This window comes from Oryctolagus cuniculus, chromosome 5 (assembly GCF_964237555.1).
Source record: "Oryctolagus cuniculus chromosome 5, mOryCun1.1, whole genome shotgun sequence".
Taxonomy (NCBI): domain Eukaryota; kingdom Metazoa; phylum Chordata; class Mammalia; order Lagomorpha; family Leporidae; genus Oryctolagus; species Oryctolagus cuniculus.
The window spans coordinates 15,203,000-15,217,410 of NC_091436.1; the positions used below are offsets into that span (position 1 = coordinate 15,203,000).

At 43.0% G+C, this 14,411-nt stretch overlaps 1 protein-coding gene across 24 annotated transcripts in view; it reads left to right on the forward strand.

Annotated features, from left to right (window-relative positions):
* The first annotated feature begins 234 nt into the window (after window positions 1-234).
* The window catches only part of SYNE1 (spectrin repeat containing nuclear envelope protein 1), a 551,595-nt gene continuing 537,418 nt past the window's right edge, over window positions 235-14,411 (forward strand). For 18 of the 24 annotated variants that reach the window (XM_051855246.2, XM_070073391.1, XM_070073375.1 and 15 more), the window contains exons 1-2: window positions 689-1,039; window positions 8,085-8,353. In XM_051855246.2, coding sequence (XP_051711206.2) covers window positions 8,287-8,353 — 67 coding nt within the window. In that variant the 5' untranslated portion in view covers window positions 689-1,039; window positions 8,085-8,286. Of the gene's footprint in view, window positions 459-688; window positions 1,128-8,084; window positions 8,354-14,411 lie in introns of those variants that run through there. The other 6 variants (XM_051855247.2, XM_070073379.1, XM_070073388.1 and 3 more) reach the window with 3 other exon arrangements.

A 14,411-nucleotide genomic window follows, 5' to 3' on the forward strand; every position in this document is an offset into this window, starting at 1 on the left:
GGGTGTGGTTTTTAGCATCATCTTAATAAATAATCAAGCATTAATACCATCCAGGTGTCAAGTGCCTTCTCAGGACATCCAAGCTTGATAAAGAACAGTAACAAAAATCTATAAAGCCTGAGCAGCCTTCCTCAGATTGGGCTCTTTGCTACTGATTTGACAGCCCTAAAGGTCAGCTGTTAGGATCTTCGTGGAAACTGATTTAAAAGAAGCCTGCGGACCGCGGCGTTCCCTGAACTGCATCATATCCTTCCTGGGATCATCAGGGAACCTCCCAGCCTTCCGAGCTAGGCTCTGCTCACGGAGGTCACTCGGGCAGTGGAAGCCTTGAGCAAAAGTTAGAGGCCAGAGACGCGCAGCTCCTGAATTCAGGCAGCAGGGGCAGCAAGTCCTGGCACTGGGGGCAGCTGCCTCCCACCTCCACCACAGCGGCGTCCAAGCCAAGGCTTGCAGAGAGGGTAGGTCACACGCCGCTTTGCGCTCCTAGCAAGAACTGGAGGCCACTCAGGGAGGCAGGGGGACGCCTGCGGGCGAGCCAGGTCCCCGCCCCCCGGTTCCACCAGGGACAGGCGCATCTCCGGGCTGGGACTGGGCGCAGGGCGCCGGACCGGAGAGGGGGTGTGGCGGGCCCTGGTAGAGCTGGGCCTCTGCCCAGAGGCTGAGTCCGCCTGGGCGACCTTCCCCTCCTGCAAGAGCAGTGGCTGCGGGGCGCGGGAGCGGGGGGAGGCCTCACCCCACGGCGTGCAGCGGGAGGAGGAACCGATCGCGCAGGGAGGGGAGGGCGACGGAGCAGGCGAGCGCAGGAGGGAGTGTGAGCGAGCCAGCCGGGGCGAGCTGGCCCCGAGCGGGGCTGGGTTTGTTGTACTCGGTCTCCAGGGCGGCCGGGCTCCCCGCAGCCCTGCAGACCGCGCCCGAGCCGGGGTGGCAAAGCCGACGCACCCCCACCACGGTCCCGTGGAGCCCGGGCGCGCAGCGAGCCGGGAAGGAGGCGTTTGCTCGTTCGTGTCTGCTCGGAATCTGAACGAGGCCGAGAAAGAAGGTAAAAGGACCTAGAGAGACAGCGAGGTGGTGGGCGAGAGACAGATTGTGGAGAAACAGGTGCAAGACGAACAAATGGCAGAGAAATTGTAAGCAAGTTTGTGCCTGCACGCACAGGCTGGGCGCCCTGCATGGGAGGGAGGGGGTGACGGCAGTGTGGACGTGTGTGATGCTCACGGACAAGCGGATAAGCGGGTTGGGGAGCCTCCTGGCATCTCTTACATAGATATCCTATTAATACCCACTCTGAGTATTTCCGCCGGTGGCACAGCCCGGCCTCCAGTGTTGCAGAAGCAGAAGGCAGCCACCCTCTTACCGCAATGGTCGGTCCTGTTGCTGCTATCTGATGGGAGATGTAGGGCGTTAAACATTCCGGGAGCCTCCCTTCCTCCACCCGCTCCCCCTCCCCCCGACTACTTCAGGGAGGGCTGGGGGAGGGAGGATGGATACCAGAAGGGAGGGCTCCCAGCTGCGCGGAGGCCCCGCGCGGTGGACTGCTCTGGCGCTGCCATGGTGCAAGTGCGTCCAGGCGAGCTTTCACTAGAGGGCAAGATAACTTTCATCTCCTCTCCAGAAAGACATGTTTCAGGGATGTTGCCGGAGGAGTTCTGGGATATGGTGGCCCACAGGGAGCAGGTGCATCTCGCGGTGGTAGGAATATAGTGCAGAACGTAGCCCGTCGGCCGCAAAGGCTGGAAACCCCGGGTTGGGTGCCGACTGGGCTGCCAGCCTTTGGATGCTGGAAGTTCAGGGCCTCCTCCATTAAAAATGGGACCAGCCTAGGGGGAGAACAGCTCTGAATCCTTCACATTCTGCTCATTTCTGAGCATGTGAAGTGCAGAACTTTTACCTGAAAATTTTCTGTGAATAATTAGCTCAAAAATAACTATTTCTCTTTTTAAATCCCCTTTTGTTTATCGCGATATGAGAATTACTTCTTGAAGGCAGCCTTTGTATACAGAAGTCACACATAGAGGGTGGAAATCATAATGCTCGATTGCAAAGATTATCAATATGACCTATGTCTCCCCAAAACGCTCCTTTGAGTCTTGATCTACTCTTTAATAGGCTTTATATTCCCCCAAATATTAGTGGTATAGCAAACCTGCATCACTAGAACAGGGTAACAAAATAACAATCTATTTTCTCTTGTGCTTTTGCACCTGTTCGTTACTTTGTTTCCAATCTAGAACAAAATGTGCAAGGTCACTACTAACTTCATGTGTTTCATGCTGAAGAAAAAGAAACCTCTCCAGACTGACCCAGATAATAATGCTGGCCTTTGAAAAACGTTTGCTTCATGTTTGTTATATCCTTACTTCTTAATGACTGCTCACAAACTGATTTGTTTTGTCTTTGTCATCCCCATGTTTTAAAAACTTTGACTTGACCCTTCCCTGCTAAGGAGTGGGGATTAGAGAAAGCAAGCTTATTTTAAAATGTTTGAGAATTGCTTGGTGCTACACCAGGGCCTACTGCGTGGTTATTATGCAGTACCTGCATCTGCGGTGGAAGGGGAGCATAACCTTAACTGCATGCAAGAAGCCTGTGGCTGGGCTCAGCTGGTACCTCTAACTACTGCAACCACACCCTGTGGCCTGAATGTAACAGGCATGCAAGGCCCCAGAACTATGGGGCAGTTGCCTTTCTCTTCCTCTAAAATGTTCTCTTGTGGCCTAATCTAATGAGAACTAGTATTTGACAAGGAGTGTACTATATCTTCTATGGAAAGAAGGTAGCAGAAATTTTGGGCTCATATTGCAGGTTTACCAAAAATGAACTGACACTTATCTGTCATGTTGGTCTGTCCTATACTTTGTCTTGACTACTTGTTCATATTTTTTCCTGGGGAGAAGATAATTTCTTATTCAGTATAACTCATAATAATGAATAGCATTATTTACTGATAACTTGCATATTTACTTGAATACAATATTTATATTAATGCAAGCATGTTCCTTTTCCTTCCTGCTTTTTAGGTATATTAGTGTTTAATTAGTATCACTACTAAGGGGCGACTAGAGAACAAAATTAAAGACACCTATGAACTCATACCAGCAGAAGATTAGGATAGAGACAGGTTATTCATGGCTTCTAAATGTTTGATGGTGTAACTCTAAATATTTAGACAACTCAGTAATACCTATACTTCACACTGCTCTGAATCTGTTTATTATGGAATGAGGCCTTTATCTCTTTCAGTTAGAACTCAGCTCATCTCATTTCTACTCAGCTCATCTCATTTCTACAGGGTTTGGCATTTTCTGTTGTAGTTTCCTAATGCTTACAAATTCAATGCCTTGCTTCAAGATATGACCTAGCAGCATTTCCTCCACTGCCTTTCTGTGTTCCCTTTCAGTCACACCAGGTGCTTTTGTCACCAGCTTCTCATAATGCCTAGACAGGAAAAATGGGGTTTTCTATCTTATGGTTATGCTCTTCACTGTTGTTGGTGTTAGAAGAGCATGGCATGATTCAGCTAGAAGAATCTTGGATAAGAGACAATGTGTGAATTCCCTCTATATATTGCACAATAAAGTCAATAGATGATTATTGATCAGGTGTCCTGTGGCTCCTGCAGTAAACTTATCCATTGCCAAGGCATCCCACCTTGTTGCAGTCTTGTTTATATATCTGCCTTTCTCTGGTATGTGGGTTCTAAAAGGTGTTAGTCATGTTCACTTGTTCACTCCTACTTACTAAATACCACTGTCCTTTACAGATAAGTTCTCAATATATACTGTTGTGAAATAATACAAGTTTCTTACTGCCTTGCTAACTCTGGTAGACTTATTTAGCAGGATTTGTAATCTTATTTCCTTTTCCTGGAAAGACTTTGAGACAGTAAAGGGACTATTAACTGGTGCACAACCCATTAATACCCAACTATCACTCTATTACAACAGCTAGCTTCATACCATGTTCCTTCCCCACCCCTACAACATCCTATACCAATGAAAGTCTTTTAATAACCTTTGGAACAGTGAGCTATTTGATGGTTCTTCATCATCCTCTGGTGCTCCGGTTCTGTAGATCATGTCTACCACCAGAACACTGCTATGGATCCAGTTAGTTCAAAGATCTAATGAACTTGCAACGGTTGTAGTTATTTTAGCTGTCACTTGTGCTGCTGTTGGTTTTGTGCTTGATCTTAGCCAAAAAGGCTGAGAAGCAATGCTGCTGTTGGTTTTGGAACGGTAGGCACACTCAGGAACATCTGTTCTAGGGTAACTCTCATATTCAGGTAGAGAAACTTGGGCCACATGCTAAACAATCTGCTGAAAGCATTACATGCTTGTCTTTTTAAACTTCAAATTGAACAGGATAATGTTAACCCATTTTAGAGTGCCTACCTTATCTTACAAATCAGGGCTGAGGAAAGTTTACTTTCTTACAATCACATGGACAGTAAGCGACAGAATTAAGAATCAGCTCCAGCGTTTTCTTAGTACACAGTTCGCATTTCCAGGTACTGTGTTCTCCTCAGTTGGTGATTGTTAACCTTTCTACTCACAACCACCCAACCAACAGGAACAAAGTGAAATCTAGTCTTTTATCTCCTAATTCCTGGTCTACTTTTATGATCTCCTTTTTATTCATTTGAACTTTCATATCAAAGTCATGACAGTAAATCAGTAAAGAGCAAGAAAATCATAATTTCACAAATAGGAAATATGAATGATGAAATTGTTTCATCCTTGAAGAAAGGATATTACAACAATTTCTTTTTCAGCAAAGGAAGGGGTTTAGGGTGTTGTCTCATAGAATAAATCATTATGAACCTGATTCGGTGAAGCAAAAATACATATTGAGAGCCTAGGAATATGCTCAGGGATATACTTCATTCCTGTCAATAGGTGCAATGCTAAAGCAAACAAAGGCTTCACACAAACGAAATAGTCAAATTGAGATAAGAACACTAGACACATGTAAAGCCCATTGTATTTGTCCTATGGAATGTTAGTGCTGGGAATTGGGGGGAAATATGCTGAGTGTGTGTCCTTGTGTTTAGGGGAGGCTTCGAGTGGTACTAGGTCATGGGTTAGGGATTTAGGGAAGCTGGATTTGTCCATCTGGGAGTCTCAACAGGGAGGAAGGGGCAGTAAAGACAAGGTTCCACAGAGCTGTGCCAAAATTAGGAGGGTAGGAAGAGTGTGAGTACTAGGCAGGTAAATCCTGGGTGCCCCCCCTTCACCCCACCAAGCTCAGTTAATGATACCATGGATCCTGAAAGTCATGAGATGCCTTGGCCTCTTAACTACCTTGTAAACACCGCCTCGTTCCCCACATACCCCCACCCCTTGTTGACTAATCGCCAACTCTGCAAATCTTCGATTTTTTTTTTTTTTAACCCTCTGCTCATTCTGCTTCCTCCCTTCATTGTCTTTCCTCATCTCCTGCCTGGATTCCTGAGATGCATTCCTAATGGATCTCCCAGTCTTGATCACCTCAGATGCACCCTTACAAATCATAGCTACAGCATTCTGATTATGTCTTACTTCTAGCACCAAATCCTTCCATAGTTTCCTGTTGCCTCTTAGCGACCAAGATCATTCTGAGCAGAGCAGATGGGGCACCCACCATCTGGAAGCTGTCTTCCACTCATAGTCCTGTAGGGTCTAAGCTTTAGCAGCTCCACATGAGTTACACTAGTTCTCAATTCATGCCTTTGTTCTAGCTGTTTACTCTGACCACTATGTCTTAAACTTTTCACCTGACCTTACTCATGTGTCAAGACTCAGTTCAGATGTAAACTCTTCTTGAGATTGTTTCCAGAGCCCCTGGTTGACTTAGTGCCCACCCTCTCAGTTGTTACATTGGTACTTACCCCTGGTATTTCTTTATCTTTTCTGTGATGTACTTCCCACCATCTTCTAAGCCCCTCAGATTCTGTCCTATTGATTTTAATATCTTAGCATGAATCCAGCAAGTAAGACTGAACACATGGTAGACACACAGGTACATTCTGACTCTAATGTGGAGAGAGAATGCCAATTCACTGACTCCCCAAATGTCTACAGCAGCCAGGGCTATGTTAGGCTGACACCAGGAGGCAGAAGCTCAATCTAGGTCTCCCACATGGGTGGCAGGAACCCACGAATTTGAGCCACCCCCTGCCTTCCACGTACACCTTTGCAGGAACCTGGAATCAAGAACTTGGCTGAAGTTTGAACCTGGGTACTCTGATGTAGGATGTGGTCATCGTAACTGATATACCAAATGCCCACCTTTAATGTAACTCTTGATTGAAGATGGTGGCCATGTCTTAATCATCTGAACTCCCAGTGCTGAGAGGGCCTAGCATGAGGTAGCTAGACTGAAGGAAATTTCTTCTCTCCTTTTTATACATACAGGTAGATGAAGTCAATGAATAAGCAGTCAGACAGGCAGATCTTAGAAGGTCATATTGCATTTGGAGAACCTAAACTTCTAACAACTTAAAGAAGCCATTTATTTGGAAGATTCCTCGGGCACTTCTCACTGTCCATGAATTTTTCCAAATAAGACAACGTTAATATGTAGACAGGGGAAATATTTTTCCTCAGGAGATGGCTGCTTCTGGGCACACGGTTCCAGCAGGGCTACAATTTTGATGTGACAGCCTGGACAGATGCCCTTATTTCTCCTGAGAGTCCCTGAGAGAGCTACCAACCAAGAGCTACCTCTCTAGCCCAGAAGATACAAGTATTGGATTCTACTTCTAGAAAATGACCTCTCAGGGGCCAAGAGAAATCTGCATCTACCTTCCAACCAACTAATGCAGCTTACTGTGTTACTGTCCCTAAGTTGCTCAGTGAGCTGTTAGTGAGGCTTCCTTGTTCCAGTCCTTTGCTGCTGTTTCTCACACAGCAGCAATAGTATGCAATTTTCCCATCGTCTTTAAACACAAACATGGAAAGGTATCACTTTGCATTTTACGTTGTAAGTGAATACCAATATAGTAGTATTCCATCTTCAAATCAATTATACTTCCTAATTACTCTACTAATTGTTCATAAATAATGCCTTGATGGACCGCACATTCCAGTTATACTTTTCATGAAATCTGCTTGTTATCTCCTTTTCCTTCAAGCAAAGACCCCTGCCATGTGTATGTCCTGTGCTTTCTTCAGGGTTTGGCTTTTGCCATCCTTTACCTTCCTCCATTCATCCCCTTTTTTGATTTTCATCATCATTACCTAACTTTACAATTTACACTGTATTGTATCACACTCACATGGGCCTCTTTTGGCCCTTTTGGTTAAGCTTTGTTCTCTGGGTATATTATTTGCTGTCTTAATCTTTCCGTTTAATTGTCTCTTCTCAGGGCAAGACTACTTCCTCTTTGACTAATGCTAGGATTAAGAAATCCTCTTGCAAAGGACATTTCTCAATGTGAAGATTTTATCACCTACTGGTCTACTGCCTTTTTACTTCCCCCAGTGTAGGGTGATCAGTTACACCTGACCAAAGCAGAAAATTCAGGGAGAAGTTTGAAGGACCCATACTCCAACCTTAACAACTCACTGTAAAGTTCTGTAAGTCAGACTTGCTTTTGAGTTTTAAGTACTTCAATTTTAGAATCAAATTGTTAGAATGAAATAGTTTTTACATTTATACTGTCTTAATTCATCATATTGTTATTGGGAGCTAGGATGTGATCTCATTCCTGGAAAGCATTCAACAAAGTGAAGCAAGATGCATTTTCAAAGAAGCTAAAATAGCACAGATAAGAGAACCTGTGAATATTGAGAAACAAAACTCGCTGTCTTGTGTACAAGTGCTTTCACTTTCATAGAACGTTAGAGAAAATTGGTAGAAAGAATATGGAATAAAGAAGACATTTCTCCTTTTAGTAATCAATTTTACTTTATGTTCTGTTTGTGTGTGCTGTGAAGTGTCACAGGAATTCCTAACACTTGGATTGTACTGTATAGTAAGTAGTTTTCACATTAGTTATTTCATAATGAATCGGGCATTCAGGTTAAGTGGAAGAAGGCTCGCTTTAATAGTACATTGACCTATGTAGATTTTTAAAAATATATCATACCTTTTCTGTTTTTCAGGTTCTTGAGTCTTGAAACAAATGGAGAAAAATGATTTAATATTTGGGAATGTTGTCTCTTCACTGACTGCTGCTACTGCCTGGGATTCATTTACAACTCGATAGATCTGGAATAGTTCATCTGTATTTTCTGGAGCAGCACAGTCCTGCACTGCCTCTGGTGCACATTCTCTTGGTATTGGTCTCATGCTACAGGAAGGACCATGGCAACCTCCAGGGCAGCCTCAAGGTCACCTCGGGACATTGCCAATGTGATGCAGAGGTTGCAAGGTAAGGGACAGAGATGTCGGGTTTCTTTTTAAATTATAATACCAATCAAACTCTGAATGCGTTAAAGTTGGATTATCAAAGAATAGAATGGACAACTTTAATTCCAGTGCCTTCAAATGAGTCTATGCTGTCTTTATTCATTGCCCAGTTAGAAAATAAGATTGGTAGAACTGAGTTCTACAAGTCTGTCCAGAGACCAACAAATTAGACAAGACCTTCTGTAGTTAAGTAGGTCCCACTTGTGTTCATCTGCCTGGGCTGGTATGTGATGCTTCATTGAGAGTGGTCCTTGTTGCCTGCTCGCTGTTGGACAATCCACTTGTCATGCTTTAGAAGTTCTAGTCAGACAAGTTAGACAAAATAACACGAATAAATAGATCTTTGCAATGGGCTAAAAAACTGATGTTCCCCTCTCCCTTGCTGCCAAAAGGAGCTTGGATCTAGGTTGTATATTCTTAGGTAGATGGGACCCTGAGTTTGGAGCTGTGTTCCTCCATTGGCCATGCTGTTTGTCTGTGGACAAATTACTGAACTGTTCTGTGCTTCCATGATATCACCTACTGAATAATGGCAAAGTAGCCTACAGTTCCCTTAGAAAAGTGTAGACAAGATAGGTCATGTGCAGATTTTGCTTTGCATCTACTAAGTGTGAAACTTTCTGGATGAGATATTGACAATAAAGAAGTTTTAAAGAACAAATCTGAAAGGATGCATTAGATTGTGATCTCATAAACACTGTTCATTCTGATCATGGTTTGATGGCGATCCTTTCGTGAGAGCAATGGTTAGCAGTGAGAAGGGTCACAAGTACTGATGACCCAGTGTACAGTGGATGTAGAAGTAGCTCTTGAGTGATGCGTGGAATGGTACTAACAGCTGTGACTCCATCTCCGTCTTGCACCAGGTCCATGATAGTGGATGCCCTACTTAACACTTCTGTGTCTAGCTGCCTCCTTTGCAAAACATGGGCTGTTTCCATTTGGCTTAGCTCCTCAGTAAGGATTGTTGTGAAGCTAAAGTATGAATGCTATGATAGGGTGAACTGTCTAAATAATCTTGGAACAAAATTGGATGAGAAGGCACAACCTGATATTTTGTTAAATATTTGTTGCAGACTCTTCTAATCATCCAGAGTTTGAGAGGAATATTAATGGCTTTTTATATTGTGTTGTATAAAATTATCAATTTTATGACATAATGATGTGACTGTACTTTATTTTTCCTTTCTACAAAATAGTTAAGCCATGCCATAAGCATACCTGACCAGGAAGTAGAATTCCTCAGCACTAGGTCTTTATCATTAGACCTTAGCATCAATTGCTTCATGTGTACATTATTGCTGCCTACAGTATATAAGGTCTGCACAACCAGTAATATAATATTTCTTGGTATTATATTATTGGAACCAACGTAAAAAGGCAGGAAGTGAAACTGGCCTGCTAGGTATTTCTGGTATCCAATTTATCTGGATGAATTCTACTGATGTAGCTGGCAAGGTGTGTGCCTCCTGCTCTGTTTTCATTGCATAACCTTACGGCTGCTTTAAGCTTAAACAGGGGCTACAGTCTGTCTTTGGTCACCATGTTTAGGAACGCTACTTACCTGCTGGTCCCTCCAAACAAATGACCAAGGTCCCATTAAATAGAGGGCTAGCATTACTGCCAAATAACTAGGCCAAACAAAGATTTATTTGAAGAGAGAAATTTCTATTAAACAAACTGGGGTTGCTATTTTCAAAGTTAAATCTGAGAACATTGTTCTAGGTTCTTCTTTCATCTTGTTTTTGCATGAATAGATAATTAGTGTGTTTTTTCTTGCTGGTTTTTTTCCTCTTGGGTTGAACTGTCAGACTTATTCATAACTAATGAAGAACATGTAGCCTTGAATAATGTGATCCTGACTTTACTACCTTGCTTATTTAGTAATTGTTCATTATTTTTCTGTTAATTTTTATTTCTACTGCTAGGAAATCAAAGTTCACACACAGATTGCTACATAATTTAGCTACTACTGTAGCAGTTCAATATTTCACCTTTGCCAATATTGTGCTTGTTTGAGCATAATGTTTTAGGCTTGGATTCTGAATTATGGATGAGCAGTCAGACTGCAATGCAGTTTCATTTGCTCTTAGGATAATGAATATTTCTGTAGTCAAATATAAGCTTAAAAGCAAATACAGTAAAATAGTACAATATAGCTGTATTAAAACTTTAAGTGCATGTAATACATTTTTGCTTTAAGAGATTTATTTTGCAAGAGTTACAGAAAGAGGGAGAGAGGTATCCTCCAACTGCTGTTTAACTTCCCAAAGGGCTATAACAGCCAGAGCTGGGTCAGGCTGAAGCCAGAAGCCTGGAACTCCATTCGGGTGTCTCACAGTTGGCAGGGGCCCAAGCTTTGGATGTTTTCTGCTGCTTTCCTAGGCTCATTAGCAGGCACTGCATGGGAAATGGAGCAACCAGGACAGGAACCAGTGCCCATATGGGATGGTAACATTGCAGGAGGCAGTTTAACCTCCTGTGCAACAACACAGGCCCTGCAGCTTTTGCTTTTTTTATATATTTTCTTGAGAGGTAAAGTTAGACAGAAAGGTCTTCCATCTGCTGGTTCACTCGCCAAATGGCTGCAACAGCTGGAGCTGGACCTATCCAGAGCCAGGAGCTTCTTCCAGGTCTCCCATGCAGGTGCAGGGTACAAGTGCTTGGGCCATCTTCTATTTACTTCCTAGGCCATAGAGAACTGGATCAGAAGAGGAGCAGCTGGGACTAGAATTGGCACTCATATGGGATGTCAGTGCTGCAGGTGGAGGCTTAGCCCAATATGTCAGATGGCCCCCAGCTTTTTTTTTTTAAAGGTTAACTATAGCCATCCGTTTAGCAAGTGGTGTCTACAATTAATTTAGTTTATAATACATCAAAGAACAAACTCTTCAGATCATACATTGTAAGACAGTGACAATGTTAGATTATTTTTGTAGTTTTACATATTCTGCCCAACACTTGCTGAAAATATTTTTAATTTAGTTGAAAGTCACAGTGAAAGGGAGAGAGGAAGGGAGAGAGATCTTCCCATCCAAGTATTCACTCCCCAAGAAGCCACAAAGGCCAGGGCTGGGCCAGACTGGAAAAAGCCAGGAACCCAGAAATCCATGTGTGTCTTCCATGCTGTGCATCAGAATTCTGAGTAGTTGGACGTCAGCTGCTACTCTCTGGGGTGCATTAGCAGGAAGTGGATATGCAACAGAGCAATGAGGCTCGAACCAGCATCCCAATACCACAATTGCTCGGCCAGAATACCAAGTCCAAAATGTGTATTTTGACTTATTCCATAGACTACATTTTTCATTAGAAGTTAATATATTAAATGTTTTTTGAGTTAATATACCTGTTCTTTATTGTAAGAGATGGTAACACTAGTGCAATTCTATAGAGTAAGTAGTAAATGTCAGAAAAGCTTCAGATGGATGTGTTAGTCAGACTCATTGCTCTGACCATGTATCTGAGGCAGGCTGACTTTGTACAGAAAATAGATTCATTTAGCTCATGGTTTGGGAGACTGGAACGGCACAGTGCAGGCTCTGGCAAGGATCCCATGGCAGATAATGCGAGCACACAGGAGAAGGTCAAAGCTCAACACAGGACGTTGGAGGGCCTGAGTGGGGCTTTCCTGAGAACCACAAGGAGTTGCACAAAAATCCCTTTCGGAGGGCATGGTCCAAACTGACCTAAGGACCTCACACTAGGCTCACTGCTATAATTGTCCTACCTCCCAACGTCGCCACACTGAAGAGCAAATGTCTAACACATGGGCCTTTGGGGCGCAAACCACATCTAACCCATAGCAGATACTAGAGTGCTAAAATGGGTGGGAAGACATTTGGTCTACAGGTTAAGACAGATTAGGAAGCCTGTATCCCACACCAGAGGGCCTGAGTTTGCTTCCCTTCTCCAACTCCTGACTCATTTTCTGCCAAGATAGACTGGAAGGCAGCAGTAACGGTTGAAGTGATCGGGTCCCTGCCACCCACACGGAAGACTCAGCTACTGCATTTCGGAATGAACCCCTGAATAATGCTGTCTGTTCCTCTTTTTTTTTTTTTTTACAGGCAGAGTGGACAGTGAGAGAGAAAGGTCTTCCTTTGCCGTTGGTTCACCCCCAATGGCCGCCACGGCCGGCACACTGCAGCCGGCGCACCGCGCTGATCTGATGGCAGGAGCCAGGTACTTCTCCTGGTCTCCCATGGGGTGCAGGGCCCAAGTACTTGGGCCATCCTCCACTGCACTCCCTGGCCACAGCAGAGAGCTGGCCTGGAAGAGGGGCAACCGGAACAGAATCCGGCACCCCGACTGGGACTAGAACCCGGTGCTCTCATTCTCTTACTTTCAAACAAATGTTAGAGTGGTTTACTTAAAAATATAATTACTCATTGCAAGCAAAAGTTGATTTCTAGACTTTGTGCATATATTCAGAAAGAAACAAATGAAGAAAAAGTTACAACATTTTTCTCCTTAGAGACAGCTATGTTTTCTAACCTTTCAGTGCAAAATGATCATGGCCTCTACAATATTTTTACTACCCATTTCAAATCATTTTGGTTAAACGTTTATTTTCCTATGTTCATACACCATATTAAGGAAAACCTGAAACCAACAAAAGTTGACTGAAAAGTAGAAAAATAACAGTAAAAGTAATTTGGCATCTTTATTTTTGTAGTGGTTTGAGAGATTAAGTTTTATGACTCTTATAAAACCATAATACATTAAAAAGCCACATTCACTTATTTAGGCTGAACTTCTGTTAAGATCTTTATTTCTACATGGATGTTGTATGATAGCATCTCAAATTTAAATATGTAAGATGTTTTCATATTGAAGCATCATAGTTAAATATTTGGTAAACAATCGAAGAAACTAATGAAGATAAAACTAATCAAGACATGTAAAAAGCCAGCGCTCTAGCACAGGAGGATAATCCTCCGCCTGTGGTGCTGGCATCCCAAATGGGCACCGGTTCTAGTCCCGGCTGCTTCTCTTCCAATCTAACTCTCTGCTGCTGGCCTGAGAAAGCAGTAGAAGATAGCTTAAGTCCTTGGGCCCCTGTACCTGCGTGGGAGACCTAGAGGAAGCTCCTGGCTCCTGGCTTTGGATTGGCCCAGCGCTGGCCATTGCTGCTGTTTGAGGTGTGAACCAATATATGGAAGACCTTTTTCTCTGTCTCTCCCTCACTGTAAGTCTGTCAAATAAAATATTAAAAAATAAGACATTTAAAAGCAAAGAAACCTTCTAAATTGAGGCCTACATTATTTGCACTATTTTTAAATAACCCTTATCTGAATTTCTTAACCAAAAATAGAATTTGCACACACAAGTCACTTTAAGGACACATCTGCCTGAATAGATGACTGTATTGACATCTCAGATGTGTGTGCTATTTTAATAACACTTCAAGTGCATTTTCCTTCCCAGAGATCTCTTACCCATTCTTAGAATTTCCATGTGGATAATGGTACTTACATTTGTGTCCTGCTCTGTCTCCCAAGCCCTTTTATTTACCAAGTTATTTTATCCATTGTGATTTATGGAGAAAGTGCCTGAGGCCCTCAGAGCCTTCTATGACCTACAAAATACTAGTTCTAAGGAATAGGAAATTGCTAAATCAAATAAAAAGTTCATAAATGCAATACTAATATTATGGCTACTAACTAAATGTAAATTGAATTGTTTCAAAATTATTGTATGTAAATCTCTTACTGCAATTGATATAAGGTGTTGAAGGCCTCAAAGTGTGAAAAGCCTATAAACATAAAGCATGCCTCTATATTGCCTCCACATTTATTCTTTTTGAAGACTGTTAAACACACATGTAAACACATTGAACATTAAACACATATGTAAAATTACTTCTTGAACTCACAATTTCAGATCCAAATTCTTGGGTCAGCTCCTCTGCTATAACTCCATCTTACCTGTCCTGCGTTTCTTCCTCTATCTTTACATAGCCCATGGCTCTACTCACCACGCGCTGAGGATACCCTGACTCTTTGTTTCTGGGTCAGCAT